The 27,148-nt window shown below is 42.2% G+C and overlaps 1 protein-coding gene across 6 annotated transcripts in view; it reads left to right on the forward strand.

Moving 5' to 3' along the window:
* The window catches only part of iqsec1a (IQ motif and Sec7 domain ArfGEF 1a), a 90,038-nt gene that overhangs the window by 26,299 nt on the left and 36,591 nt on the right, over positions 1 to 27,148 (forward strand). Inside the window, exon 1 of one of the 6 annotated variants that reach the window (XM_069140682.1) lies at positions 13,254 to 13,623. The exons of 3 other annotated variants lie outside the window; for them this stretch is intronic. In XM_069140682.1, the coding sequence (XP_068996783.1) occupies positions 13,442 to 13,623 (182 nt within the window). In that variant the 5' untranslated portion in view covers positions 13,254 to 13,441. Of the gene's footprint in view, positions 1 to 13,253; positions 13,624 to 21,464; positions 22,268 to 24,878; positions 24,903 to 27,148 lie in introns of those variants that run through there. 2 more of the 6 variants (XM_069140685.1, XM_069140686.1) reach the window with 2 other exon arrangements.

Here is a 27,148-nt window from a genome sequence, read left to right on the forward strand (position 1 = left end):
TCACAGCTGCTCTTTGTCATGTTTGACAAGACGGGAAACTCACTTGACACGTTGTGACAAAAGGTCCTGTGGCAGATTTGAACCCAGGATGTCACAGTTATGTGTTATGCATTGTAGAACAAAGAGTGACAAAAAAAAACAAAAAAAACAACATTTTTCACATTCTGTCTGAAAATAAATGCAGTAACATGGCAGATAATCATTCTCCATTGAAGCAGCGTAGCTGTGTGAGGCTCTCAGTGAGTGATTGATTTTCATGACAGTATTTTCTGACCGTGTGTGTGTGTTTGTGTTGCACCAACAGGAAGCGAGGGAGTGAAATATTAATTATCATACCATTTGCTGTGCCATGCCCTGCAGTATTGCTGTACCACCTGTTTTAGATGTTTTTGAGTGAGAATCATAGCAAATGTTAAAGAAAACTTTAATTATAGGAAGTGTTTCTGATCGAAGTATGTTTGTTGCGTTCAGCTGTTGTAGCCCAGTTATTGGGAGCTTGATTTATTTTCAGACGTCTTTTAGATGCTGTGATTGTATGAAAGTTTCAGTAATTCCTGCAGACTTTGGAAACTGAGCTAAAGAAGGCATTAGGCATTAATGGGACAACTTTGGTGTTAAAGCAAAGTTGGTCACAGAGACCGGCTTGCTAAACATGTTTAATGCCAGAGTTGGGGCGATCTCTGGGGATGACCTATCAGATATCCGAGCAAGCAGAGCGGCTGCTGGACTGTAATAGCAGAAACACGAATCGGTGCTTCTACTGTGTATTTTCTTTACCCCTTTTTATTTTCTTTTTACTCTACCTGTATTTCACTGTACCTGTTCTTTGTTGCTGCCTTCCCTCCTCTCTGCCCCTTGCAACAAAGCAATTACATGCAGAGGAAGCATTTGATCCGTTATAGAGCTACACAGGCAATCTAATAGCTGAGATGTAATAACTTATTTCCCATGCCTGAATGTGCATATTTGCATTAATGCTGATGGACCGCTGGTCATGATGGTTCTGCCACTAAACCTGCTAGCATTATCAGAAGCGGGAATGTAGAGTAAATGAGTTCAGCACTACAACAATAAGCTTGTAAAAACTTCCTGTCACTACCACCACAATGGAATAGCAATCTCATCCAAATGTCTGGAGCACAAAGAAACACCAGTGCCAGCAGGTTTTGTCATTGCATGATTTGTTTTGTAAAAAAATAAATGATCGACCACAAATGTTGTTCTTGTTATGGTTCTGTTTAAATAACCTCTTAAAACATGCAGTGAGGAGATTATTCAAATCCCATTTTTTTTGTCAGGTCTAGCAGGCTTCTTTTTGCTGCATTTAAATGTTTGACATAACATTTATGTTAGATTTGTATCTAAATCGTCACAGTTGAAGACGTAAATTGAATTTTATGTTCTAAGAGCCCAAAGTGACATCTTCATATGTTTTGTTTTTCATTAACCAACGGTCCAAAATACCATTTGAAGTAAAATACACAGAAAAGCAGCAACTCTTCACACTGAAAAGCTAGAATCAGAGAATCTTTGACATTTTCCTTGAACAGTTAATTAATTGTTTCAGCTGTGCTTAATTAATGGACACAACTGCATAGTGGTGGGAAGCACATGTGCCAAAGTGCAGTTTTAAGGTATTTGTACTTTGCTGTTTTTTTTTTTTTTTTACACTTCTTTTACACTTTTCATCGCTTTGGCAGCTGACATTAAAAATGCAACTTCACCTGCAGCAGCTACAACATTAACATGCTGCTTACACATTGATGCTTCATTATTAATAATTGAGTGATGTCATTTATAATAATATATTAGTCAGACGAAACCAGAACTTTAAAATGTCGATATTCTAGTGGTAATGGGGTATTTTTACAATGCGGTATTGGTACTTTTACTTAAGTATAGGATTTAAATACTTCTTCCACCACTTAAATTGCATGTTTCATTAAAAACAATATGCCCCATACCTTGAAAACTGGGAGAAAAAAAATTGAAATGACTGTAGACTTCAGCACCTTGGACAGCGAAATGTCTCTGTTCATATGACTCGGAGGATTCACACATGAGCTCTCTCCACTGTTATCATCACCCAGCCGAATGAGATGTAACGGGTACAATGAAAGCCCCGGTGCAATACAATATCTGAACCAGAACAAAGGTGATAGATTAGCTGACCTCCATCAGAAAACCCACATCAAATTTACCAACATGTTCCTCAAGGTGTTTAATGTCTTTTGATTCTTGACTCGACCGCAACGCTCACGAGCGCAGTCGGTCAGGAGTTGGCAATAAACCCGAGCCTGCCGAGCAGAACGGAGGAGAAATTATAGGAAAATTAAAAAAAGAACTAAATGTTAAAACAGTAAAAAACTAAAATGGTCAAATGACAGAAGGTGAATTAATTTTATATGAATTAGAAAATTAATACTTTAACTGCCGTTAACTATAAAAAATGTCTCAACTGCCAACATAAGTGAAAGTGGTGAAAATGGTTTCTTGGGCTACTGCATGAATATCCGGCTGTATTAAACATAATGTGAACCTGACTGAGATATAGCAGAGAAGTGCAATATGCAGCCTCTAGTATGATAAAAAGCAGTTACAGTGTTTCACATTTTTGACAAGGTGAGGCCGGAGTTCCTGCAGCTCATTATGCAAAGCATCAGAACAAGAGTCTGAAACTCGGCACCAAAATATGGTAATTACGTTACCCACCATATTTATTGTTACAAACAAAATACAATACAGCTACAACCACCGATTACGGTTATTAATGACTATTGTTAATATCACAATTATTTTCTCAAGCAATACAAATGTCAGAAAAATATGAAAAATACCCATAAGGCTGTAGTTTCCCAATGCTCAAGTTATTGTTCTCATATTTGTTTTGTCCCATCAGCAGTCTAAAACCCCAAAATATTTTCAAATCACATTATATATGACAAATAAGGTCAAACAAATTCTCACATTTGACAATATATAACCAGAGAATTTTTAGTATCTTTATGCCTCTGCGCCGTGGCATTAATGTTTTGGGGTTGTCTGTCCGTTCATCACATTCTCGTGAACACAACACCTCATGAATGCTCGGTGGGAATTTCCTCATATTTGGCACAGACATCGACTTGGACTCAGAACTAATTAGATTTCGGTGGTCAAAGGTCAAAGTCTCTTTGACTCCACGTCTGTCCCATACAACCTAAAAAATTACAAGCAATTCATTGATTTTTGAAATAGCTTCTTGTTGATTTTCTGACATTTAACTAATGGAATAATTAACTAGAAGTAGAATGATGGGCCAGGCTGTTATACTCACCAATATTAGCTTTTGGCAAATATATCGTCGCCTTGTTTTTATGCCGGACTTTAAAAAGCAAGAAATTACAGTACAGAAATGCCAAATTAGGTCTGAGGTTGGCAAAATATGTTTACCAGAGAACTGAAGTCAAATTTCTAAACTTTAAAATGTCCAACTGTTTTTACAATTTGCCTCCCATTCACACACCTTTACATACCAGTGGTGACAGAGCCGCTGTACAAGATGCTTGCGTTGCTGGGGAGCAACTTGGAATTCATTGTCTGGCACAGGGACACTTTGGTATGTGGACATGTACAATCAATTCATTGTGTCAACTCTAAAATAAAAAGGTAAAACAGAATTATATTTCTGAAATCAGATTACAGAGGTTTTGCAGGGATTCACAGATAATGAGATTTAGACGGACCAAACTTCATCCTATTGGGGCTGTATGCCCAACCTGCTGTATGCCCTACCTGCTGTATGCCCTACCTGCTAAACATAATGGCTCTCTAATTTTTTTTCTGTCATTTTCTTCTTCAGTAACCTTATTTTCCCATGTCCTCCTCTGTAATGATCTCTCCCACGCTTTTCTTTTGTGGCTGTAGTTTGTATTGTAAAGACTTGTGGCTTCTTCATTTCTGCTGCTCTCCTGCTGTCGTTGTCCTCCTGTGACTGTTGTATGTGGAGTGCTCTGTAGCAGGGAGAGGTGAAACCAGGAAGTGTGTTTATGTCAGATTGAGAAAGCGAAGCAGGAGCGCTGAGCCAGTCCAATAGGGTTGCAGGATTGCAGCTTATTGTGAGACAGGATAATTGCTCTATACGGTTTACGGAGGGAGAAGAATCTGGATTTTACTGAGGGCATATGGCTGCAACTTGAAAGGGTATGGCACAAAAGAAGTGTGTTATTAATTATATGACCAAATCTAACCTAAGAGTAAAGAGGACCTCATCAATTGAGCAAAAAAGAGCTTTTTGGTCTCTGTCACTTCCTCAGAATCATTAAACCACATGAAGTAAAAGCATGTTTTAACTGATTGAGGTTTTGCCTGTGCTGTAGCTGCTGCATTCATTGCCTGCAGCTGCCTTCTAGTTCACTCCCGTCCAAAGTTAAGACCTCTCTGCACCCATCAAGCCCAGCTCAAGGCTGAATGAATGCTTTTAAATACCCAAGATGCTCTCGCCCTCCTTTTTCCTCACTTCACGCCTCTCCTCTGATCCCCCCTGTTTTTTCTCCAGATATTTATCTTTCTTCTTCTACTCAATCAAAAAACATCTGCTAGTCTGTATTTGTTCACCCTCTCTGACTTTGTCTCTCTCTTTCTGTTTCGTCAATTTGAAGAAGATTTGATTAATAGATATGGGGCAGGGGATTTACAGAGGTAAAAGTAGGGCTTGGCAGTCATGGTGAAGCATAAATCTTTTTGTAAGTGTTTACATCCCTCTTTTAAGGCTCCCATGGTATTGCCAAAAGCTCGTAAAGTTGCTACTATTGCACTGCTCTGTTTATTTGTGTTCTAGGTTCTGATTTGGGATCTGACCATTAAAAAACATCTGAACTTGGAGCTCCATTTCATGTATTAATAATTCAAATGCTTTATGATCTTCATTATGGTGAATGACTATTTCAGAACAGAACCTACAATTATCTCCAGGCCCTCTGATAATACCACTGCAGAGCCTATTGATTCCTGGGAATGGCCTGCCTTCCTGGGATCACAGACCCCCACCCCCAGTGTCAGCCACTGTTATTTGCTGACAGCCAAAGGCAGGAAGGTATCTCATGAGGCTGTGATGTAGAAGCAGGGGTGAATATGGAGACAAGTGACATGTAGTGTAAAAATCGAGGAACATTATCACATGTGGGCTCAGGAACACTGCGTTCTGACTGTTATTTCATTGCAGCATTTCCCCTCTGCAAGGCCTTGACAATATCTGAGATCATTTGGAAAAGAGGCTTAACGACACCGTAAACATTTATTGTATGTGGCAGCAAACAGTCTCTGGTAAATGAATGAGCAGTTGCTGTTTAGAAGAGTTAGTGTTGGCTTAAAAACAGCAGCAATGAAAGGGCTCTCCGCCCCGCCATAAAATTCAGCCAGTTGTATGAATCTTTTCTTTATTGGGCCTTTTTATTTACTGCTGTTAGTATTGTAAAGGTTTGATTTCACCAGATGGGAAATCACAACTGCACAATGATTTAATAGGCCCATGAAACAGAGGGCGCACTTCCATAATGTGTTTGAAATCTTGGGAAAGCTTGCGGTTGTCTTTGAAGTTCCCAGCTTCTATTTCGTCATCACATTCTCGAAGAGTTAATTACAGGCTTCACGCTGCGCTCTGAAGCCGGATCACTAGAAAACACACAGTTTTGATTCAGTAGTGCATACACGCCATGATAAGTTGCTTCGACTCTCAGTAACAGAGGAGAAGGCGAGGCTCTTTGTGCCATGTGCCTTTCACTTCCCTCGGCTCTGATGCTGATCCTTTTGGCCAAGGGAGACTTGCATGAATGTGTGTAGTTGTCATTGTTTTGCATTCAGGCAGCCATACCACACATAAACAGTTTTGTAGGATGATGATACAATAACGGTTGGCCAGCAGTCACTTGTGAGCATTTTGGCAGTGATTCGTATCTATTTTGAGTCCCAGTTCTTTTTAAGGACTCCAGATAGATTTAAATCGATGCTGCACCCAAATGTCTCGCTGACAATGTAATATTTAGTCATGTCTCCACAACCACAAACTGTTTTATTGCAATATCAATGCTCAACGTTTTGTGATTTTTGTAATTTTTAAATAGAATTTGTTGGATTAATCAGGTTGTGGAAAATAAATCATCAGCAATTTTGATAATCAATCTATCGTTACAATAATTATTTACTGTTCCAGCCTCCTCTGTTTTATGTTATTGTAAACATAACATGTTTCTGTTTTAGTGTGTTGATTGGAATAGAAAAAAAGCATTTAAAAATGTCCTGAGAAGCTGTGATGTGCATTTCAATTGTTCTCAAATTTCTCAAATATAATTGATTAATTGAAAAAAATATTAATCATGAAAATAATTACTCTGTGCTGGCCTCCACTCAGTGTGGAAACATACACATAATGATAAATTCTAATCATGTGATCATGTTGTCAAGGTCTGTTAGTATAATAAGCCAAACACAGTGTTTTCTATAGATCATTTTTCATTCAGTTTTATCTGCTCTTATTCAAAGGCGAGAGCTGTCAGTGAGGAAGTACACCATTACCTTGACAGTCACAATAACCAAAATGTCCTAGAACAAATTTTTATCATTGCAACAAGCACACATCCTACTCACAGCTGCAGGTCTAAAACCCTTGAATCTTCAATCAGATATCAGCCTCTCAGTAATTTACCGTGACATTGTCTGTGATACGGTTATGACTTAAGACATACTACTCTTGTAAAATATTAATTTAAATCTCTTTTTTCAGCAGATGGGGGGGGGGGGGGGGGGGGGGACTCTTTGCAATCTGCAATATGTATGCTTGAAAAAGCAACTTAATTATAACAAAATGTGTGTTTGTGGGCTCCTCTTCAGAAAGGCAGGAGTTTGGGTTCCAGTCAAGGCTGAATAACTGCAACGTGCCTGGAGTGAAAGCATCTCTTCAGTAGTAATGAAAAAGCTCCCAGATGTCTGGTGACAGAGCACAGGTGTTACATTGCCAGACAAAATCATGTGTGACATCAGTGTGATATGGAACGGCTTTAGGTGATACAAGTACAACCGATGCACCTCGAGCCAGTGAAAACATGTCAGAGCACCGCCTCTTTTTTTTTTTTTTTTGTCGGCCGATGCTTTCACTGTATTTCCCGTTGCCACTTTCCCTGGTAAATTAGATATAGTGAGGGATTAGTGATACTGTGCGACTTCCTCCCACAGCTTATCCTTTCATCAGCTCCGTGCCACAGTAATGTCAGTCAGCAGGGCCTCAGATCCTCATCTCAGTCTGATAGGAGGCGTTTGCAGGTCCACGGCTCTGTGTCGCTGCTCACAGGGAGCAGAGGGTGAGGCAGCGTGGAGCAGCACACTTCTCCCCGGGAAATATAACCTGGAGAGCGTGATCGCTTGTTCTCAGCTGCTTTTTTGGCTTTAGTACTCAAGAGGGGGGATTTGTCTGTGAATGTGCAACAAGATATTAACAAGACGCTGCTGCAATTTCCTGCGAGTGAGCAGCAGAATGACAAACCGCATATGACAGAGGGATCGGATTTGGAGAATAATAAACAATACAACACCTTATTATTGGCTTTTCACTGAAAATTCACTTGTAATATATTGGAAAATACAAAAAAAAAAAAATTCTACCTCTCTGTACTGTATGAGACAAGAGGATTACTAAGAAAATAAAGATTAAATACATATTTTTTTGGAGCACAAATCAGAGTGGGGGAAACTGAAAAGGCAAGTTAGTGTACATGAAATGATAGACCTGAGAATAATAACCTGTGACTGACCCCACAGTGAGATAAGCTTCTGGCTAGAATGATTTTTATCACTGAAAAACATCTTAACTATACTATAATATAATATACTGTTCTAAACATAAAGCGTGACATGAATGCCATGGCTAGTTAAGGAGTGGATATGAGGAAGTAAAGTTCTTACATGTAATTACAAGTATTTCCACCATTTATCAGATCGTTTTTATGTAACTGTTCATATGATTAAACCATTGATTCCCAACGTTTTTGACTTGAGCAAAAAAATTGAATAATGTTTATTTGGGGTTCTTATTAGGACCAAATAGGTAAACAAAAACTAAACTTTTGACCTTTTGAGGAGAAGTCCCCCCTATAGGTGTGCCCCACTGGATTTAACTTAGGTATGTATTAGATAGTCAAAACTATATTGACCAACTAGAACAGTAAAATGCTCCTTACACACTGCTGCATCAGTTTTAACAACTTGATAATATAATATGCAATGATATATCAGAGGTCATTTTTCTACAGAATGCCTACTTGTGCTATTGTTTTGATGATAAAAGATTTGTACTTTTCCTTAATTATGTGATGGAGGATTTTTACATTAATATACTCTTAGGATCGGAGTACAATTTCCTTGGCTGAACCTATCAGGTATGAGGAGCGCAGCAGCTTTACATCAGTACTACTGACTTAATAGCTTATCGAGAAGTCTAAACTTGTGATGGCAGCCTCAGCTGAGGCCTGACGGGTCAAGTAATGGCTCTGTCTGTAGTTAGAGGCAGAGAGACGGCTCTTTGTTTGGCCTCCCATGAAAAGCTCGTCTATCTTCTTCCTCTGATGTTCTCAGGCTTGAGGCCAACTCAGTGACAGAAGGAGCCTTTGCACAGCACTGTGCCCTCTACCAGCGAGCTACAGAGAGGCTGCGCTGCGTTGCAACATGGAAAAACAGCAGGGAAACTAAACTTCTCACCTCTCATGTCCAGAGCAGGGTGGAGAGGTCACTATCGAAGGGAGGGAGGTCAGTTTTCCCAGCTGTTGACACCATAATTGGGGTGGTTAGCACAATGTTTTTATGGAACATAAAAATATATGGGTGTATTGTTCATGGGAAAAGGTCACAGAAAACTGAACAAAGCTGAAATAACTGAAGAGGACATGAGCTGTGATGTTTTTCCACTGTTTTAACTATTACTTGTCATAAAGCACGTAAACGGCACATTGTTAGGTTAGTTCCTGGGATTTGGTACACTCATCTTTATTCTTACTTAAAAGCAGTTTGTTGAATGCACACGTTTGATTAATGCTGTTAAATAAGGCATGCTATATGTCCTCATTTGGTCTGTCACATGTGGCCGAACAACACACCTGGAGGGGGGGTGGGGGATGGGGGAGTTTTCCCAACATTAGTGAAGGCATTGATCACAGCTTGGTGGCATTGCTCATGCAGAAGAGGTGATGCACTGCCATCTTGTGGTTGTCAGCTCTAACGTGCTGCAATAAATATCAGTTATCTCCCACTGGTCTCGCTCTCTGCTCCTCGTTCTCTCTCTCTGAGGTGTTTGAAGTGGGCTCATGAGATGAGACAGGCTCCCTGCAGAGCAGCTCAGTTCAGGACAAAATAAGGCTTCGTACTGTTAGGCTCAGACAGTTCCCCCCCACATATTGTGCAGGCGCATGCAAAAACACTGCTTTCTGAATGCAGTTTCCCTTGTTAAAGCGTGATAAGACAGAAGGCACCTAGCCACCTCTGAGGAGGGGAAAAACAGATTGCACTTTGATGGAAATAAAGTGCTGCATCAGTTTTGAGAAGTTCAAGTGCACAGTGCACTGTTCTGTGACCTCCAGCACTTGTACATCTCTGTCATCTGTCTTTATATCAGCGAAAGCAACTCGGCAGACACTGACAGCCAATTCAGCGAGAAACAAGCTCTGTGAGGAAATGGTGTGATTTTCAATTCCAGCTGAGTAACTTTTGAGTTGTTGTTTTTCTTTGTCTCTACTGTTTGAACATTGACAAATTCATACAGCAACAACTGAAATTGGAAAACAGATTTTGGTGTAAGATAGAGCTGCAAGTAACGATTCTTTTCATCATTGATGAATCTAAACTATGAACTGATTAATTGTGTAGATAATGAAATGTCAGACAACAATGGAACAAATGTCCATCACACGAGTGCTTCAGTGCCAGTCTTCAACTGGACTTAAAACAATACAGAACCCAAAGATGATCAAATTAATATCACATTTTTAATATTCACCTTCGCTGGAAAGAATGAAATGTGTGTCTTTTTTTCCAAATTGTTGCCCATAAATCTTTCTGTCAACAGGTTGATATGTGAGGTTCAGTGTGACGGTTGGCCGAGCCTCGATGGGGAAAATGCGTTGTGTGTCATTCAAAAAAGTGGACTTTTACCAAGGAGGTCCTCGAGGAAGCAACTTCGATTTGTTTAAAGAAATCTCTTTCTAACCTTAGTCAAGTAGTTTTGGTAACTCCAACCACGTGGTTTTGGTTTCCTAAACCTAGCCGTGTTTCATTTTTTTCCTAATTCTAACCGCAGGGTTTTCCACTTGGTTTAATTTTCCCAATTGGTTTTCTACGACTAGGCGAGACACAGTTGTGACACTGACACACTGTCCTGTAGTAGACTGGTGGGTGTATTACACGCTTTAGTGAGATACCGGGTTGGTAAGAACACAGATCACTCTTACTCAGCACCTTTGATTTATTTTTTTCTCTGCTGTTTAAGATCCATTTCGATAGTCCTTTGACTGGCTCCTGTTTCTCCAATATGTCATCAGACTGGTTTCTTTACATTCATTGAATGTGCACTCGCTGTGTAAGATCTCTGATTGGCTCTCTCTTCAAAGAAATGACTCTTTATTAATTCAGTTTAAACTCATCGTGTGTCTTTCCTGTGATGGTAAATGTTTCTGCAGTGTGTGTTCACGTGTGTTCCTTGTGTGTTCGTATGCTGTATGTTAGTGTATCTGTGCTTGGTGCCTTCTGCATACAATCCTGCACAGAATAATTATTTTGCAGTTCAGCAGCCCACATCATACACTGAGGCCAGCTGGAGTAGAAGAGGCCATATGGTGTCAGAGAAGAACTGGGAGGTTGGCACAAGAAGGCCAAAGTATGCAATATTTGGTCACATAGCAACATATTTTCATGTATGTCGGGCTACACACAAGAACATGAATTGCACCTTAAATAATAACTTCAGTGTTGTTTGAGTGTGTGTATGTGGAGGCATCAAAACCCTCTCTTCTGTTGCTGAAAAACTGCAACTGTGAATTTCAAGTTATTTGTCCGTGTGGACGAACATCTTGTTCTCCACTGTGCTCCTCTGTCTGCGTGTGCCCTGACTACTAACACTGCTCTGGGTTGGAACGGAGCTCACCGTGGCCCCTGTCAGAACCCCTCCCCACACACACACATGCACACGCACACACACAGACACACAGACAGACAGACAGACAGGCAGACAGACAGAACATTTCTAGAGGGAGCACACAAACTGGCCAACAGTCCACCTGGAAGTTAAGTTACATGACAGTCTTTGGTTGAATTGTGCTAGACTTTTCCAGTCCTCGCTAATTAACTGTCTCTGTGCTCTAAGGTGATGTTACAAGTCCTGTATTCCAAGACATTACAATAGTTAACTGGTTAAAAGGCTGCGATTGTGAAGGTCTGTGAGTTTGGAGGCTACAATATTCAGAACAGACAGGAATTAAACATGTTAAATGATTATACTAACCTGTTCCTGGGTAATTAAGTGAGTGTATATTTTCCTGTAAACATGAACCGTCTGATGACTAACACTGCTCTGATTGCCATCAATATGCAGATGGGTGGCACTCTGCATATTTTGACATTTTGTGTGTAAAGTGAATGTTATGACGTGAGAGTGCATAGATGGAAGGGTGGCCGAAATGGAAAGGGTTTATCCTCTAGGGAAACCAACAACATTAATATTTAACTGAGGAGCATGACCACAGTCAAATAAATGGAAATCTGTCCAGCTATTGTTTCGAAATCCCGTTCTGAATAGGGCGATTCAAGTTAACGGACTGAGACATGGTCAAAACGTGTATAGGATTTGTGAACACTTACACTCACAAAGATACACACAGCATATTGAAGACAGTACGGCAGGGCTTGAGCAATCGGGCACTTGCGCTTCATAATCACAGCTTACATAGCCGGTGTAATTGCAGTTCGGTGACGCACATATACAATTACCCACTACACAAGCTCATTAACAAAAAAAATACAAAGGTCTGACATCATTACTCACCTTGACATCAACACTCAATACATCGACGGCGCAGCATGCCATCGAGTCTGCCTGGGATGAAACGCATCCTCCCCTGGAGACTATAAGCCATCAGCCTGAGGTTTCTGTCTCTAGGTGTGTGTGTGTGTGCGCCTGTTTGCGTGTGCGTGTTCAGTATGTGTGTAGCTTTATAAAGTCCTGACAACAGCTTTTATTCATACGCACTCTCCTGCCTGCCCACCGTCCCGCTTTGGATGCTGTTACCTGGTGAAGGTGTCAACAACAGTACCAGCTATTTCCTAATAGGGACACAGCAGTAACGTGGCTGACTGACAGAAAGCACAACGTGCTCTGCACCATCCACAGTTTCTTTTGTTCATTTTCACCCATTTTATGGCTAAAACCTCTACTTTTCTCCTGAATTAAGACAAGATCTTCGGTTATGTTGCCTTATATCTGTTTAGGATTTCACACTTCCATTCTGGTTTTGGTATCACTTGTGCGTAATACAATGTCCGTGCAAGCAATGTTGTTTCTAGTACACTATCTTGGTGTTTCTGGCATTAAAAAGTTAAGAAAGGCACAGTTTGTTACCGATTTTCCAGCTGATCATTTGTGAAATATTCATATACCTACATTACCTCTGTCATAGTTCTGTGGTGCTTTTTTTTTTTCCTGCATAAGAACTTAACCAAAGCCATGCGGCATCTTTATCTGTTTGTGCCACTCCTGATTACTCTGAAACGGCTCGTGTGTTGTGAAAGACGCTACAGAGAAAAGTCCATTGATTTCAGAAGAGAGATAGATGCAGAGTGCCGGGGGGAGGGGGGGGGGGTATGTGAGAAGAAGAGAAATGGAAAAAGCGAGAGAGGAGAGGAGAGGAAAGAGGGAGTCAAAACAAAATGGGAGGGAGGGGAGAGAGGAGGCATGATAATGAGCCTTACCTCTGACACATCCTCCTGTTTCTATGGAGACCAAGGAGCCAATCGTGTGGCCCTGCCGAGGACTGTACTACTGAGAGCAGATAAGAGGGTGAAGAGAGGTGTGCGCAGATGCCTCTCTATTTATGAGAGGCAGTAAAATCCCAGTTAATCTCCCAGAAGCCCTCATGCAGGTTGTGTCCTCTTGTGTTTATTAAGGTGTGGCGGTCACCCCTGGCACTGATACAGCAAAGACTCACCATCCATCCACCACGCGTTAGAGCGGAGGCTTCTCATCAGGCAGCTCATTTAGCTTCTCGGCTCTACAACACCCCAACCCACCCCGCTGCTCCTCCTCCACCACCAGCCGCCGCTCCACCCCCTCCCCCCCACCGCCTGCCAGCCTCTTGGATGCTCCTTGTTACATCACACACACTGCACTCTGGCAGCCCATGTTTGTGACTGGGAGGGAGAGGGAGAGTGAATGCGAGTGAGCCCGTGTGCGCACGCCGTCCCACCGTCGAGTCCCGTTGACCAGAAATACAGGATGGACAAACCGAGCGTGTGGCGCGCTGTGGTGAGCAGCACAGACCCCAGGCGAACGCGAGACCCCGGGTCCCACTCGAGCAGACCGGGCTCGGCCATGGGTTACCGGCTCTACGACATGTGAGTAGCGTGATCGGTGTGAATGCTCGTCGGACGGTCAGACAGGCGGGCTCGCCTGCCCGGGCGCCACTCGTGTAGCTCCCATTCACAGAGAGAGCGGTCGAGTGGGTGGTGGTGGAAAACACGGTGTCTACCTGTCTAGTGTCCGTGCTGAGTCACCTTTGGCATCCAGACCTTGCTCTGTCCTCTCGGGTTCCCTTCCCGTGGTCTTCGTAAACAACGTCTCTCTCTCCTGGGGAGGAGCGGCGAGGTGGGACATGCGTTTGTGTGAATGACATTGTCAGATTTCCCCACCATGAATTAATACCGTGTGCCTTAATGTAAAGTGAGGAAAACTAAGTGTTGCTTTGTATTTGCGAGCCTCCCTTTATGACTGAAATCACAACAGAGTCATGTGAGAGATGGTTTTAGAGCCTCGGGTGGCTGGGAAAAATGACTAATTTCTGGATGATGCTGTGACAGCTCGTACTGGGCACATGAGTTCTCCGCGGCTTCTGCTGTATATTTGTGGGTGTGAGTGTGTGAGTGTGTGTGATTGGTACAATGTGTATGTGCGTGTGGCATTGCTACTGTGTGCGCTTGTGTGTGTAAAATGCGGCTGGGTCTGAGCTGTTATTTTTGGAATGACGATGAGTCCTACAGTCTGTGTGTGGAAAGCTTGCATTCCTTCTTCAGTGAAATCACGTGTTAATCCTGCAGGGATAAAAAAAAAAAAAAAAAAAAGGCTGACAAAATTGTATTATCTTTCTTTTCTTTTCGGAGTCACAATAGAGTTTTATTATGGGTATGGTGCTGCACAATAATTTTCTGCACACAATCTGCCCTTTGCTAGTACGTAGCACATTCACCTGAATAAGCATTTGCCACCTTATTTCTCTGCAGAGGCACATTTAAGTTTGTTTTCCTTGTTATAGCATGTGCAATCCGCATCACTGTGCACCCTCTGTTTCCTTTACAACCCTGTAAAAGTAACCATGAACACACATTTCTCACGCATGTCCTTACCAGCTGGTGCATAATGTTGAGCTGAATTACCTTGTCATGTCATGATCTAATGCTGTACATGGGGATCAGTCATCTTAATGAATATGAGACCTTCATGAGTCTCCACTGAGTCTTTCACAGGCAATCTGCCACTGCCCTTCAATGGCTTAAATCTCTGCTTTGTTTCCATTTCTTGTGTACAGCAGCACACATAAACACATAGCTAGATTCCTCAGCTTCTCAAGTTTCTTCAGTGTACCGGTTCACAATTATGATCTTACTGCATGCTTGATTTAGAAATGCTTTTGCTGTTGCATAACAAGCAGTAGAACATTTCAGCCTGTCTGTGGTTTGAGATAGAGGCTGATATCTTTCTTGCCTGCTCCGTCGTAGCTTTAATCCAAGGAAATCTTTAACCACAGAAAGTCACATGGCCGAGGGGCAGACCTCAGGAAGGTGAATGTGTGAAAGTGTGCAAGTGTGCAAATCCATGACTTTGTGAAACACTGGCCGATGTTGTTCAGGGAGCAAGGAGATGTGCTGCAGATTGACACTAATGTGGAGGCTTACAGTGCTGGGCCAATACTCCTTTAATGAGGAGCTGGAGTGGGATGAGCCTGTTCTGTTGTAAATGTCATTTCATCATCGCTGGCAGCCCCTGCCCCTCTGGAATTCTAATGCTGTGCCTACAACACTTGGAAGAGGAGGAGGAGGAGGAGGACAACACTTGGAAGAGGAGGAAGGAGGAAGGAGGAGGAGCAGGATATCCTGGGTTTTGCCAAAGGCTTTCATGGCCTTTAAGGATATTACACTTCACTACTCTGGCCTGAAGGGACGCACAGGTTGCCTTGAGATGAATATTGCAAAATGCAAGGTGTGTTTTGTTCAGTTTAGCCCAAACAAATGTGTGTGCCATGTGTTTGCCTGAAAATGTATTCTCTGATTGCAAGGAAAGCTGAAGAAAAAGCAACTCAAGTCAAACCAGGTCTGTTAATGGATCGCCGTGTGTCAAGTATACGCTTTACTGGTACAAGGAAAGAGATCCTGCATTTTTCACATTGCACAAGTCAAAATATTTGGTGCAAAATCAATATTTTAACTACATTATATTATGTGAAATAGTACAAAAAAACAAGACTGTAACAGTATTGCCAAATCCACAATCTCTGAGTTGGTTTTATTTGACATGAATGTATAGACACATTGTACCAGCACTTCTGCCCAGACACATTGTTCAGTGGTTGTTTACATAGCTTGTGCACAGAAAAGGAATAATTGCTTTCTAATAATAGGCAACTGTCTGCTATTCTAAATCCTAACAAATGTACGTGTTCGAGTCGAGATGTGCACAAAAGCAGACGTTAATCCCGTTTCCCACGACATCGTCATTCAGGAGGTTTGGTCTTTCATATATTCAGCAGCACACTCAATATAGAACATTTCGCAGACAAGGTGGTTAATAAACATCAATGGGCTTTACCCTTCATGAAGATAATGTCATGCATTCTCAGAGGGCATTCGTGCCGTGAGCCTTTTTCAGCAGCAGTGCCCGTTTCCCATCATTGGCTGAGAAATTGTAAATGCAATGCCCCCGTTCAAGTGACGCCAGCACTGATGAAAAACAGAGTGCGTCACCAGAGCTGACGGCACATTCCCATACTAGACAGCAGAGTGTGCTCGGTCTGCAGACGGGCACAAAGACAACTGCCGGCGCTGCTCCGAATGTGCCTCTGCTGCAGACAGCAACCATAGGATGCATGGAGCTATTGCGTAAGACAACAACTGCACACGATGCATTGCGTTGCCAGCACATGGACTGGCGTGGAGCATGCTGTCACTTCACGTGGCGTCAGTGGATGGGGGCATACAACTACAGAGCAAGAAGTGAATCACGTGTGTACAGTATGTTCACGCCTGTCATTATAATAACTCTTTGATGGTTCACTCGTCTGATATCTACAGTGGCTGCCCTCTGCAATGAACAACTACTTTCAGGCTGTGAAGTGGACATAATTACGGTCATTAGAACATCACAATACTTAATGCAGCCTTTAAGACTCTATAACACATTATTTATCAACTTCATTCTTAATGTGCGACCGATAGCAGGACATTCACACCTTATTATTCTATCTTCTGCTCCTTCAGCAATGTTTTTGACGGAACACACCAGGAAAAAACGCAATCAAATAAAATTCAAATCAATCAATCATTAATAGATAAGAATGGATAATACAGAGGTCAAAAATCACCTCACTGAGGCAGTGCAGGTGTTCAGTAAAGGACCCGACTGTGCCAGTTCTCCCACCAGTGCGACAGTAGCATTTTGGCTTTTGCCAAAATAGCACAAACTTGGCTAAGGCTGAGCTCAATCAGCTCAAAGGCTGTCATTTGCGAGCTAAAACGTCAGCAGCTGGACATCTGCTGGCTGGCACTGACTTTTCAGTGGAGCTAAGTTTGCAGCTGGAGCTCTGTCAGCCGTGTGTAAGGATGATCAAACCAATGGGAGCTGCTGGGCTCTCCGGGACACATCTCAGTGAGTTGAAGTTTCCTCAGGGGAGCAGCTAGTGCTGATGCATTGGTGGTTTGAAACAGCCCATAATAAGCCCCTGCCTTTGCCAATAGCAGCGTCAGAAGCGACAGCACAGAGAAGAGTTGGGTGCTCCAGAAAAGGATTCATCTCCAGAACATTTTGTTCCTCCGGCAAATATAAAAACAGATATGAGGATATGTTTGTCAGCTACGATTTTATATAATAACAACCATACCACGATACCGCTGAGCATGTTATTATGTATTTTGATTTGATTGCCATAATTTTCTGTTCGGTGTTTCACAATTGAAATAATGTTGTCACACTTAAATCCATTTCCACAGATTGCATACCGAATGACTCAAGCTTATTTATTCTCTCTATGCGTGTGTTTTGCTTTCATGACTCTGGAATTTCAGTATGTGCTGCATTTGGTTACTTCATACAAGACAGTCTAATCCTATCAGGGATGTTAAATGGTGAATCCCAGTGATATGTGATGGCGCCGTTATAAGCCTGCACAACAGGACAAATATTTATATAGTTACAAAAGAAGATACGATCATCTTCTCTATTCTATAGCAGAACTAAGCAGTGTGCTTTTGACAAATGCAGCCTGTTGTGTTGGACATCTGCGCTGTGCTGGTGGTCCTGCATCTAAGCGTACCATCGTTGACAGGGAAGACGGCGTCCTACATCAGGTCTGTGCCCAGCCGCGGGTTATAAAAGGCCTTCAGGATAGTTGACAGAGACTGAAAGTCATGTGATCCTCCTCCACGAGCCACAAAGGATTTTTCCCCATTTTTTGTTCTCTTTGTCTTCGCCTTTCTTTTTTTGTCTATGCTTTCTGCTTCAATACAAAGCCCAAACTGGAGGAGTGAGTCTGTACTTATTGATCTCTCTCATCCTTCATTTCTCTCTCTTTCTTCCTGGTTTTATGTCTCCCGCCCTCCTTCTCCTCCTTTTCTGTTCTGTCCTTTTTTTCTTCTGTTCTGCGTGGCTGCTTCCAGGCTGGCGGCTAAACAGCTGTACTGTACGATCTCTGTGACGCAAGAGCTTCTGCTGATGCAAACTGTGCTGTGCTTACTTTAATGTAAGATTAGCTCCCCAGAGCTCCTCTGTAAAATGATATTATCCGCCCTGTAGTATAAACTGCCATGCTCGTGAGAAAAACTCATGAGCTTCTGTGGTTCCGTCTTTGCTAGTAATGGTGTCTCCCAGCTGAGTGCAGGAATTCAGTTTTCATCCCAAACAGAAGAACCAAAACTGTGTGACACATCAGTAAAGAACATGTGCTAAGTGTTGTCGTTTGTATATCCTGATCATAAATCATCCCAATGTTTATACTGCAGTTTCTATCTAGCAGTCATAAACCACAAAAAAATGCTGGTTAATTTTGTGAAGTTGGCAACTGGAGATCTGAGGTCTGCCAGTTATTGAATGCGTCTCTGATGTGGCATGAACGAGGAATAAATAATTTCCCTGTTGTTTTTGTGTGTTGATGTAGTCTGAGTGAATCAGCACGCCTGTCGGACTCCTCATTCCTCCGATCACATCAGCTTATTGGCTTTGAAAACCTGGAAGCTTCTCCGATCTGCCACCAGGGGGTGAACTTTTCTAACACATTCTCTCAGAGACTGTCCTTCACACAGACCTTAAAATCAGCTCATGCTCTCTGTTATACTTCATGCAATCATGGGTAGAACCCATGAACTTACCTTGAACTTTTACATCATACAATTGACCTTGTGCTAGCCTTTATTGATGGTTATTATATGTAATATATAAGTGCAAGATAGCCTAACAAGGTACAGTCAGGGTTGGAATGAAGTTCATCTTTGGCCAGGACAACTTCCTCCATTTTTATTCTCACTCCTGCATCCTTTTCTTGTATTCCTAAAGCTTAGTAGGATTCCCTGTCCACTATACTTTTTTTTACCACTGACCAGAACATGTTCTGCAGCAGGCCATTTTCTATTGAAGTGTTTTATTGACCGCACGCCTCCTGCTCAGACCGGGCCACGGTGAAATCCTCTGGGCAGCTTATCTGTGATTGACTGTGTCAGTCGCAGGGAGAAGTGATGTACCTTCACTATAATGCTCACTATCAGCCTCTATCAATGTTCTACAGTATAATACAGCAGCACAGTACAAACAATAAGAACTTGTCCTAAGGATTATTTAAATGAGGCCATTTATTCAGTTTGGCCGCAGAGTCGGTGGGATATCTCTGTGTTGATTAATCTTTTATGGAGATGTGTTTTGATCCTCCTGCAGTGTAATGAAGATTTTAGTCAGGAAAGAAAAAGAAGGAAAAATCTGTCACTTTTTTATATCCTTAATTTACTTTTCACACATATTTGCTTGCATTGTTTTCGTAGCTTTGTGTGACATTGACCTTGACACTGACCTCTGCAGAAATTCAGTAGTTTTCAGGGTCTGTAGTGAACACCACAAAGATGTGGAAGAGCATCAAAAATCCCAGTAGTGGTTTGAGGCATCTTACTAAGTCAAAACATTTCTCTATTTAAAAAAAAAAAAAAAGCAATTTATCACTGGAAACACAGCGCCTCTTTCAAACGCTAAAAAATGTTGACTTCTGCCAGCAAAAACTTCTGATATGTGGATCCATGCATTGTCGTAGATACAAGTACCAGTTCACCACACGTGTGAACTTGCCAAAGTTTGCCACTTTGAACAATCAATCCATCTACTCGTTAAATTATAGCCTGTTGTGCTTGTATACACTCTTGCTCAGCTCTTTATCCGGCACAAAACAAGTAATAGCCTGTCACGTGTGCTCCAATCAGAACCACTGAATGGTTATGACAGTTAGAGCTGTCATAATTGCTTCTCTTTGCCTTTGACAGACTGAGTTACAAAGAGGGAACTAAAAGGGTTCTCAATCTGTCACGACCCACATGAGTAAATCATCACGATGAACAAAAGGCATTATGAGCTTTTGAAAGCGATGAAAAAAATATTCTTTAAGGTCTCTTACCTTTTAACTGCTCTCTTAATTGTGGTTGGTGGATTTTATCGAGCATTAGCCGCTAACTATAAATATCATCTGATAATCTGCTTTAAATGTGTCTTTCCAACAATTCCATGTATCCAGAGTGCAGGAATAGGAATTTAAACAGCAAGATAAGTACACTTAGGGACGAAGTGAAATACTCATTCTGAGAGCATTTGTTTTTCACAGGAGCAAACTGAGATGAAGGGCACGGATAGAAAAGACACCGAGAGTGTGCGGTCACTTGATGTGAGTTGTGTGTGAATCAGGAGGCCTTAGTTTTTGTGACAAAAGACTCCTGAATGGTGTGTAGATGAATTCATTCCTCAGTGTCCCTGCTGTTCACACAGGCTCTCAGTATAGCCTTTGTGTTGCTCTATATCGTGGCTTGGGAAAACAGACGCAGCCCATATTGTGCCAGAAGTTGTGTGTGAAAAGAGTCGTGCGGTGATTGACACCAAACAGAGCTAACTATACCAATTAGTGTGCTAATGGTGAATATGCGCAGACATTGATATTGATGTTTGTATATTGTTTGTTGATGTATGCGTATGCGAGTGTACTTGTTTGTGTAATTATGTAGCATTGTCAGTGTTTGCGTGTTTGGACACTGACAGCGGCTGAATATTGATGAGAGGCCCTCCACGCCTGTTTCCCATGACCACTGGGACTGGGTGGCACTGCATCTCAGGCAGAGAAAGAACAGCACTGTGCTTGTGTTCAAATGCACACAAAAAAAACCTCTAGCAAGAAAAGAGAGCCAACGTTTTATGTGTGCTCTCCTTTAAACTGCAGCACATTTAGAACATGGCTCTTATGAAGACACACCGTTTTTTGATGCAGATTTAACAACCTGAAATAAAATTTGACTGCATTAACTCTACATAGCTCTAACGTTGCACCGTTCATATTTCAGCCTTACTGTTTAATTCAGCTCATGAATCATTTTATCGATCATAACTGAGCATTTGTTTAAGCAGCCTAAGAGCAGTTGTACTTCCCTAAAATGTTCCGATGACCTTGATAGATCAAATGAAGCAGAATTTTTTTCCCCTTTACTAGATACCGACAAAATCTGAGAGCACTTGAAGCTCATGTTTATTTCAACAAAGCATGTGTATAAACGCATGTGGTCATACAACATTGCAACATCCCCTCCCCACTGAAAAGCCGACCAATCGCGGGCTGCTCTGCGCGGCTCCCATTTGAAGCTTCAGTAGTACGGTAGTGTTGCCCAGCAACCAGAATCGGCACATTTCTGGGAGGTCCTGTGTGGATGGCAGCAGCTGTAACAGGGAGAGGGAGACAGAGAGAGCAGGAGGGAACGGATCAGGAGAAGGGTTCAGGAATAGGAGGAGGGAGAATGTTCAGGATTTTGCTGGAGGAAGGAGAAAAGGAGGTGAAGATGGCAGTAAGCTGGAAGGAAGAGACACGCTGACAGCGAGAGAAAAGACCCTGTCTGTCTCCTCGTAAGAAAGTTTGCTCATGCAACAGAGGAAGAGACAGAAGAGGAGGCCTTTGATGCTCCCTGTTGAGTCTGGGCTGGTTCAGACAGAGATGAGTGAGTTTTGGAGAATCCCTCCTCGTGTCTGCGCTCCTACACATTCCTCTACCTGTGCCTGCTGGAGCGGCGCAGAGCTTCGGCTGTAGCCATGATGTCTCGGAGGATCCTGGGCTGACGCACTGTGTGGAGGGACCGGCACAGAGGACACACTGACTGACCTGGATAAGAGTTAAAACAGAAGCGAAGCAGCCAACATAGAGCTTATTTTGGAGAGGCGGATCCCGAGCATTAATATTTGTTCCAAATAAATCCTAGAAGGGTTCCTCATAGGCCTGCTTTTATGGGTTGACGATGACTGAGACAGGTCCAGGAGTGATGTGGTTGTTCTGGGCGGGTTAAAACCACTCAGGCTGACGTCCATGCTGGGAGATTCACTGGCTGAAGAAATGAGCAGCCTCCTGCGCTCGTGGAGCCTTTTAACGTTGTTGGATTCCTCTGCTTTTCTGCCCTGTTGACCGTCTGAGCCGAGGATGTGGAAGTTCAAAGCGTTTTGCCTGGATTACTGGCATGTGCTGTGTTTGCACCCACACAACAACTTTTACAAGAGGTATGTTTAAAAATTGGCAGTAGATCATTTCTTACTAGCTGCGCTACGTGGTTTGAACAGCTCATTATTATCTGACAGCGTGTTGATGTTGCTGCCTCTGTTGAAGTGCTCCCAACATTCAGCAAATCAATGTGTTTTTAAACAGACTCTGGAAGAATGACTTCATCAAACATGGCTGATTGATAGAGAAGCAGTTGTGGTGCTCGGCTCTACAGGCTGACACACTGGCTGCCTGAAAGACATTATGCAGAGGAGTGTGAGCTGCCGGAACCATTATCACTCTCAGCGCGAACCAGGTTACAGCTGTTATTTTGTAGAAGCACTTGGTTAAGTAACTCAGCTCTTAGTACGACCTTGTTGGTGTCTGTTTAGCGTTGCCACTGCTGGAAAGGACGAGTTGAGCTTTTAATTCATCTCTGCCCCGCGGCGACCTCTCACCTTTCACCCATTGCATAATCTACGCCTCGTCTCGTGACACTAGCTTTGCACCTTGCATCAAATTTAATGAATCTATAGTGTTTTTGATTTTTTTTTTTTTTTTTTCTTCTTCTTCTTCTTTAACCTCAACGTGCCAGCCATGCCATTGGATATTATTTCATGTTTTTGCCGACATTTCAAACTGTAAATCACAGCAAAGATGCAACGTACACAGTATAACGGCTTTTCTTTGAATGAAACATGTTAAGAGGTTTTCACACTGACTTATATTCAGTTTCCAGGTATGTTTCTAAGGTAAACACTACTCTTTCCCCCTCTGTGCACATCACTCATCTCCCTGCTTCCGTGTTGACATCATTTAAAAAAACAAAAACAACATAAACATGCCCATCACCACACAGATATGTGATGCTCCGCATTGCATGCATAGACTGCAGGTATTCAAATTGAGATGCACGTGGAGTCATTTTGCACATAACCATTGTCTGCTTAAGATGTGAAGAAAAACACAGAGGTAGTTTGAGTTCCCATGATGATAAAGGTGCTTTAACGTGTGGGTGGTCTACCGTGTGTCTGATGGTCTATAATCTTCAAGCTGCAATTTCTGCTTCAGAGGACCGTAGTTCTTCTGAATTGTTACCTCCCCTCTTAAACAACATAATTTAGATACCAGGTTTTAGAGCTGTACAGATAATAACTGCGGTGTTTTGGTACATTATCTAACCGGTGATGTTTGCAGAGGCTTCTTTCACGCCCATCCCTTCATGCAGATGTTTGATGTCTGAAACAAGAGCGAGCTGCAGTGTGAAGATTCAGGATCTGTGAAAGTCAGAGGCATCTGCCTTCTGTCCATTCTCTACATGCTAATGTGTTCACACGTATATAAACACACAGTTGTCATCAGCATTAGCCTTCTGAAGGTGAGAATACAGTATGTCCATGATTCATTAATAATGCATAACTGAGTGTTCTTTGAACGAAGGCCTCGAGGAATCCCCCAGCTGTAGGTGCAACCTCAGTATCATACGGTTATGGTATTATAACCAGTATTTTAGTCTATTTTTATATCATATATTTTTTTATTTCTCTAGTTCAAAATGACAGACTTCAAGAGGTTTGTGCTCAAATAAGTTCCCAATAGTTTATTAAATCTTTTGCTAACTGTTGCCAACAGCTGACTTCAGTCTATGAGTAAGAGGTTTTTTCTAATTATTTGGGACAATTGTTTATTTTTTTCCGCACACTCTGAACAACTCATTATGTGTCTAATCCCACAGAGTTCCTGGAATATCCTGGTCACGGGGCGTAGCTCATTACATTGCTCTGGCTTCACTGTAACATAGTGAGATTGTCTCCAGGAGTGAGATCGTGTTGTTAAAGCGAGGTCGGCGTAGTAACTCAAAACAGCCTCTCCCAGCTGCTGAACTGGGGTTCACCCTCCCTCCTGCATGGCCTTCCCATTGAGAGCAGTGTGATTGTTGGACACTGGCCCAAGTATAACCATACACACAGGGACTGAAAGCCCTCATGCTCTTTCCATCTCTCAATCTTACTTTATTACACGCTCTCGCTCTCTCTCTTTCTCTCTCGTTTCACTTCCAAATAAACAAGCACACATCAAATACACAACACAGGCCCTGCCCATCACCACTGGGGAGCATGATGCATCCTGGGAGCAGCAGCTGAGTGAAAGATTGCATTGGACAGAACAAAAAGGAACAAAAGGGAAGGGGTGTCTGCAGAGAAGCAAAAGAGGACTGGTGTGCGTTTCGATGTGGGTGGAGAGCTTTTGTTAAGAAGAGGGAAGACTTTCTTCTGCTATATGTACTGGGCCTTTGCCTTACTTGGTCATCAGGCAGCTTGCAAGAGCAGCAACTCTGAGTCCAACATAAACTGGGACAAGGGGAGCTTCGAAAAGGCACAGACAAAGTAACTTTAGCAGCGAAAGAATGAACTTCTCTGTGGGTTCTCTATGGAAAGTGAGAGATGTAAGCTGTAATTTGTGGTCGAGGAGGGAGTGAGCACAGGCTGTACTTCTTCTGGCTCTTTTAGGGGCAGTTTTGTGTTTTTGAAAGTTTTTTTGAAACTTCCTTTCGGTGCCATGAAAAATTTTTTCCTGCATGTCTGATGCCTCCGGTGATGTCACTGCTGTGTGGGACGCAATGTGGAAGTACTGCATTTCCAGCCGAACTATAAGGTAGGAGACCATCTGGCATAGACCAGTGTGGATGGCAGTGGCCTGCAGTATAAGTGGTGGTTGTCTTTCAGACTGACCGCAGCATATTTCTGACATCTTGACTGATCAAATAACATTCCTGTCTATAAGCTCAAGCTCGGTGGTTTCCTTCTGGAACCCTGGAAATATTTTATCACGCAGCTGAAATAGGCAGAGGCAACAGTTAAGACATTTTCAAGGTCTTTCTGGGCATTTTACTTAAGACTTAAGAATAATCTGGCTTTTCTATTTTCATTTCCTTTAAGCTTTATCTTTGTCTTGCCATAAAGGACGGCAGCAGAAATGTCCTCTGACAAATCTCTTTCAGAATGAACTTGGAAATCGGGGCAAATGTAATTATTATTTAGAGAAGATCTTCACACTTTATTATTCAGAATCCATTGTGATGGAATTATGTGATTACACAAACTGTCCATTTAGTCTCTTCCATTGTGTCTTTGTGCTTTACGTTAAACCTGTGACCTGATTATAAAGATGTAGTCTGGAAGGATATTTTCCAGCGTGCTCTGTAACTCACAAAAACATACCGGTCTTTTTATGTAATCTTTTTTCGTTTTTCTCTTGGATCAAACTTTTATGTCTGCACACTGTCGAGCATGAAAATATACAGGGAGGCTCCTTGTCATTATGCTGTGCAAAGATTTTCTACACCTTAGATTCTTATCCATCACGTAACACCATCAGAGAGAAGACTGATCATCAGCCCCAATTTTATTCAATGACCTTAAACACACAGCTCATGTCACAATGTTTAGTGACACCAACAAGCAGAAGTCCTGCAGCAGGTGTATTGATCTCAACATCATCATGTCAGTATATAAAAAGACCCGAGTGATCGAGATGCTTCACGTTGGGTAGTCCACCATCTACTTGACATCAATTTCCAACATGGAATGAACAAACATAGAAACTTGTCAGTGTACTATCCTGCTTATACCCACGGCTACTTGCCAACAACATACCACATGTAATCAAAGTCAAAAATAAATTGATTTACACACACATACATGTAGTTGATTTAAAACATTATAAAATCGAAATCTAAAATAGAGTATATATGTATAACTGGTCTGTTTAATGAGGTCGGTATCGCTCCTTGACAGATTCAGCAGTGCATTCTGGAACAAACAACAAACAAGATTTTCTACTGACATTTTACAGCTGGAAAAATAAATGGAACATGCATGTACTGCACTTTCTTCCTGAAATATCTGCCAGAAGCTAATATCGATCAAAGCATGTTTGTGAATATATTTATTAACTGCCTTCCTTGCTCATCCAATTTTTACATTCCCACCGTCTCTTTGCTGTCTAGCCTTTCATATCTGTTGATGGAACATGGGGGAAGAAAACAAAAAAGCATGAACAGCAATGAAAAAAAAAAAAAAGCCATTGGAGGTAGTGGTGAACATCCTAAATAGGTTAATGCTAACCTGTTAAATGTAAGCGAGATAAAAGTACCAAGGCAATCCATGTATGTCTGACTACATCATAAATCCTTTAGCGGTGACACCGGAGACACCAAGGTGCATTTGATCTGGCTGGTTCTGTGAGAGTGTGACGACAGGAGCATTATTTATTTAATGTGTGTGGATCTGGAGCTTGTCAAATGGAGCCTTCTCGTCCCATAGTAGATCTCCATTGGACAGAGTACTGAAAGGAAGCTCTGTGGAATCTCATCTGACTGGACTGGGATATCAAACACCTCCTGACAGACCTGCGTTGCTTCATGATAGGTAAAAGGACTTTTGGGACATTAGTACAAACCGGCGTCGGCCTGAACTGTACCGAGCGCTCGTAGGTGACTAAACATAAGGCCTGTAGATAAAATGAGAGCAGACACTGACGCCTCTGTTGGTCCTCTGCTTTGGTACGCTGGCTATGTGACAAGTGAGGTCTTTTTTGGGGGAGTTGAGCGTTGAGAGGAGCTGCTTGTAATGGAAAAGTAGCAACCTGCCAACGCGAGCTTGCAGTTCCACTGTGGTGAGTGAAAAAAACTCTCCATGGTGGAAAAGCTTAGACGTGTCTCGGATGGAAGCCGTACTCTGGTCAGAAATGGCAGGATGATGGAGTTATGAGGAGGCTGTTATTGTAGTTCTCAAGCTGCAGCTGAAATTACTGAAATGTCAACTGGTTTTGTGGCTTCCGTTTTTGGTTGTGTATTTTTTTACATGGGGAGGAGGGTTGCTGTGGTTGATGTGAAAATG

Source organism: Embiotoca jacksoni, unplaced genomic scaffold, assembly GCF_022577435.1.
Source record: "Embiotoca jacksoni isolate LCO1_2020_lvr unplaced genomic scaffold, fEmbJac1.0.p SCAF_9, whole genome shotgun sequence".
Taxonomy (NCBI): Eukaryota; Metazoa; Chordata; class Actinopteri; family Embiotocidae; genus Embiotoca; species Embiotoca jacksoni.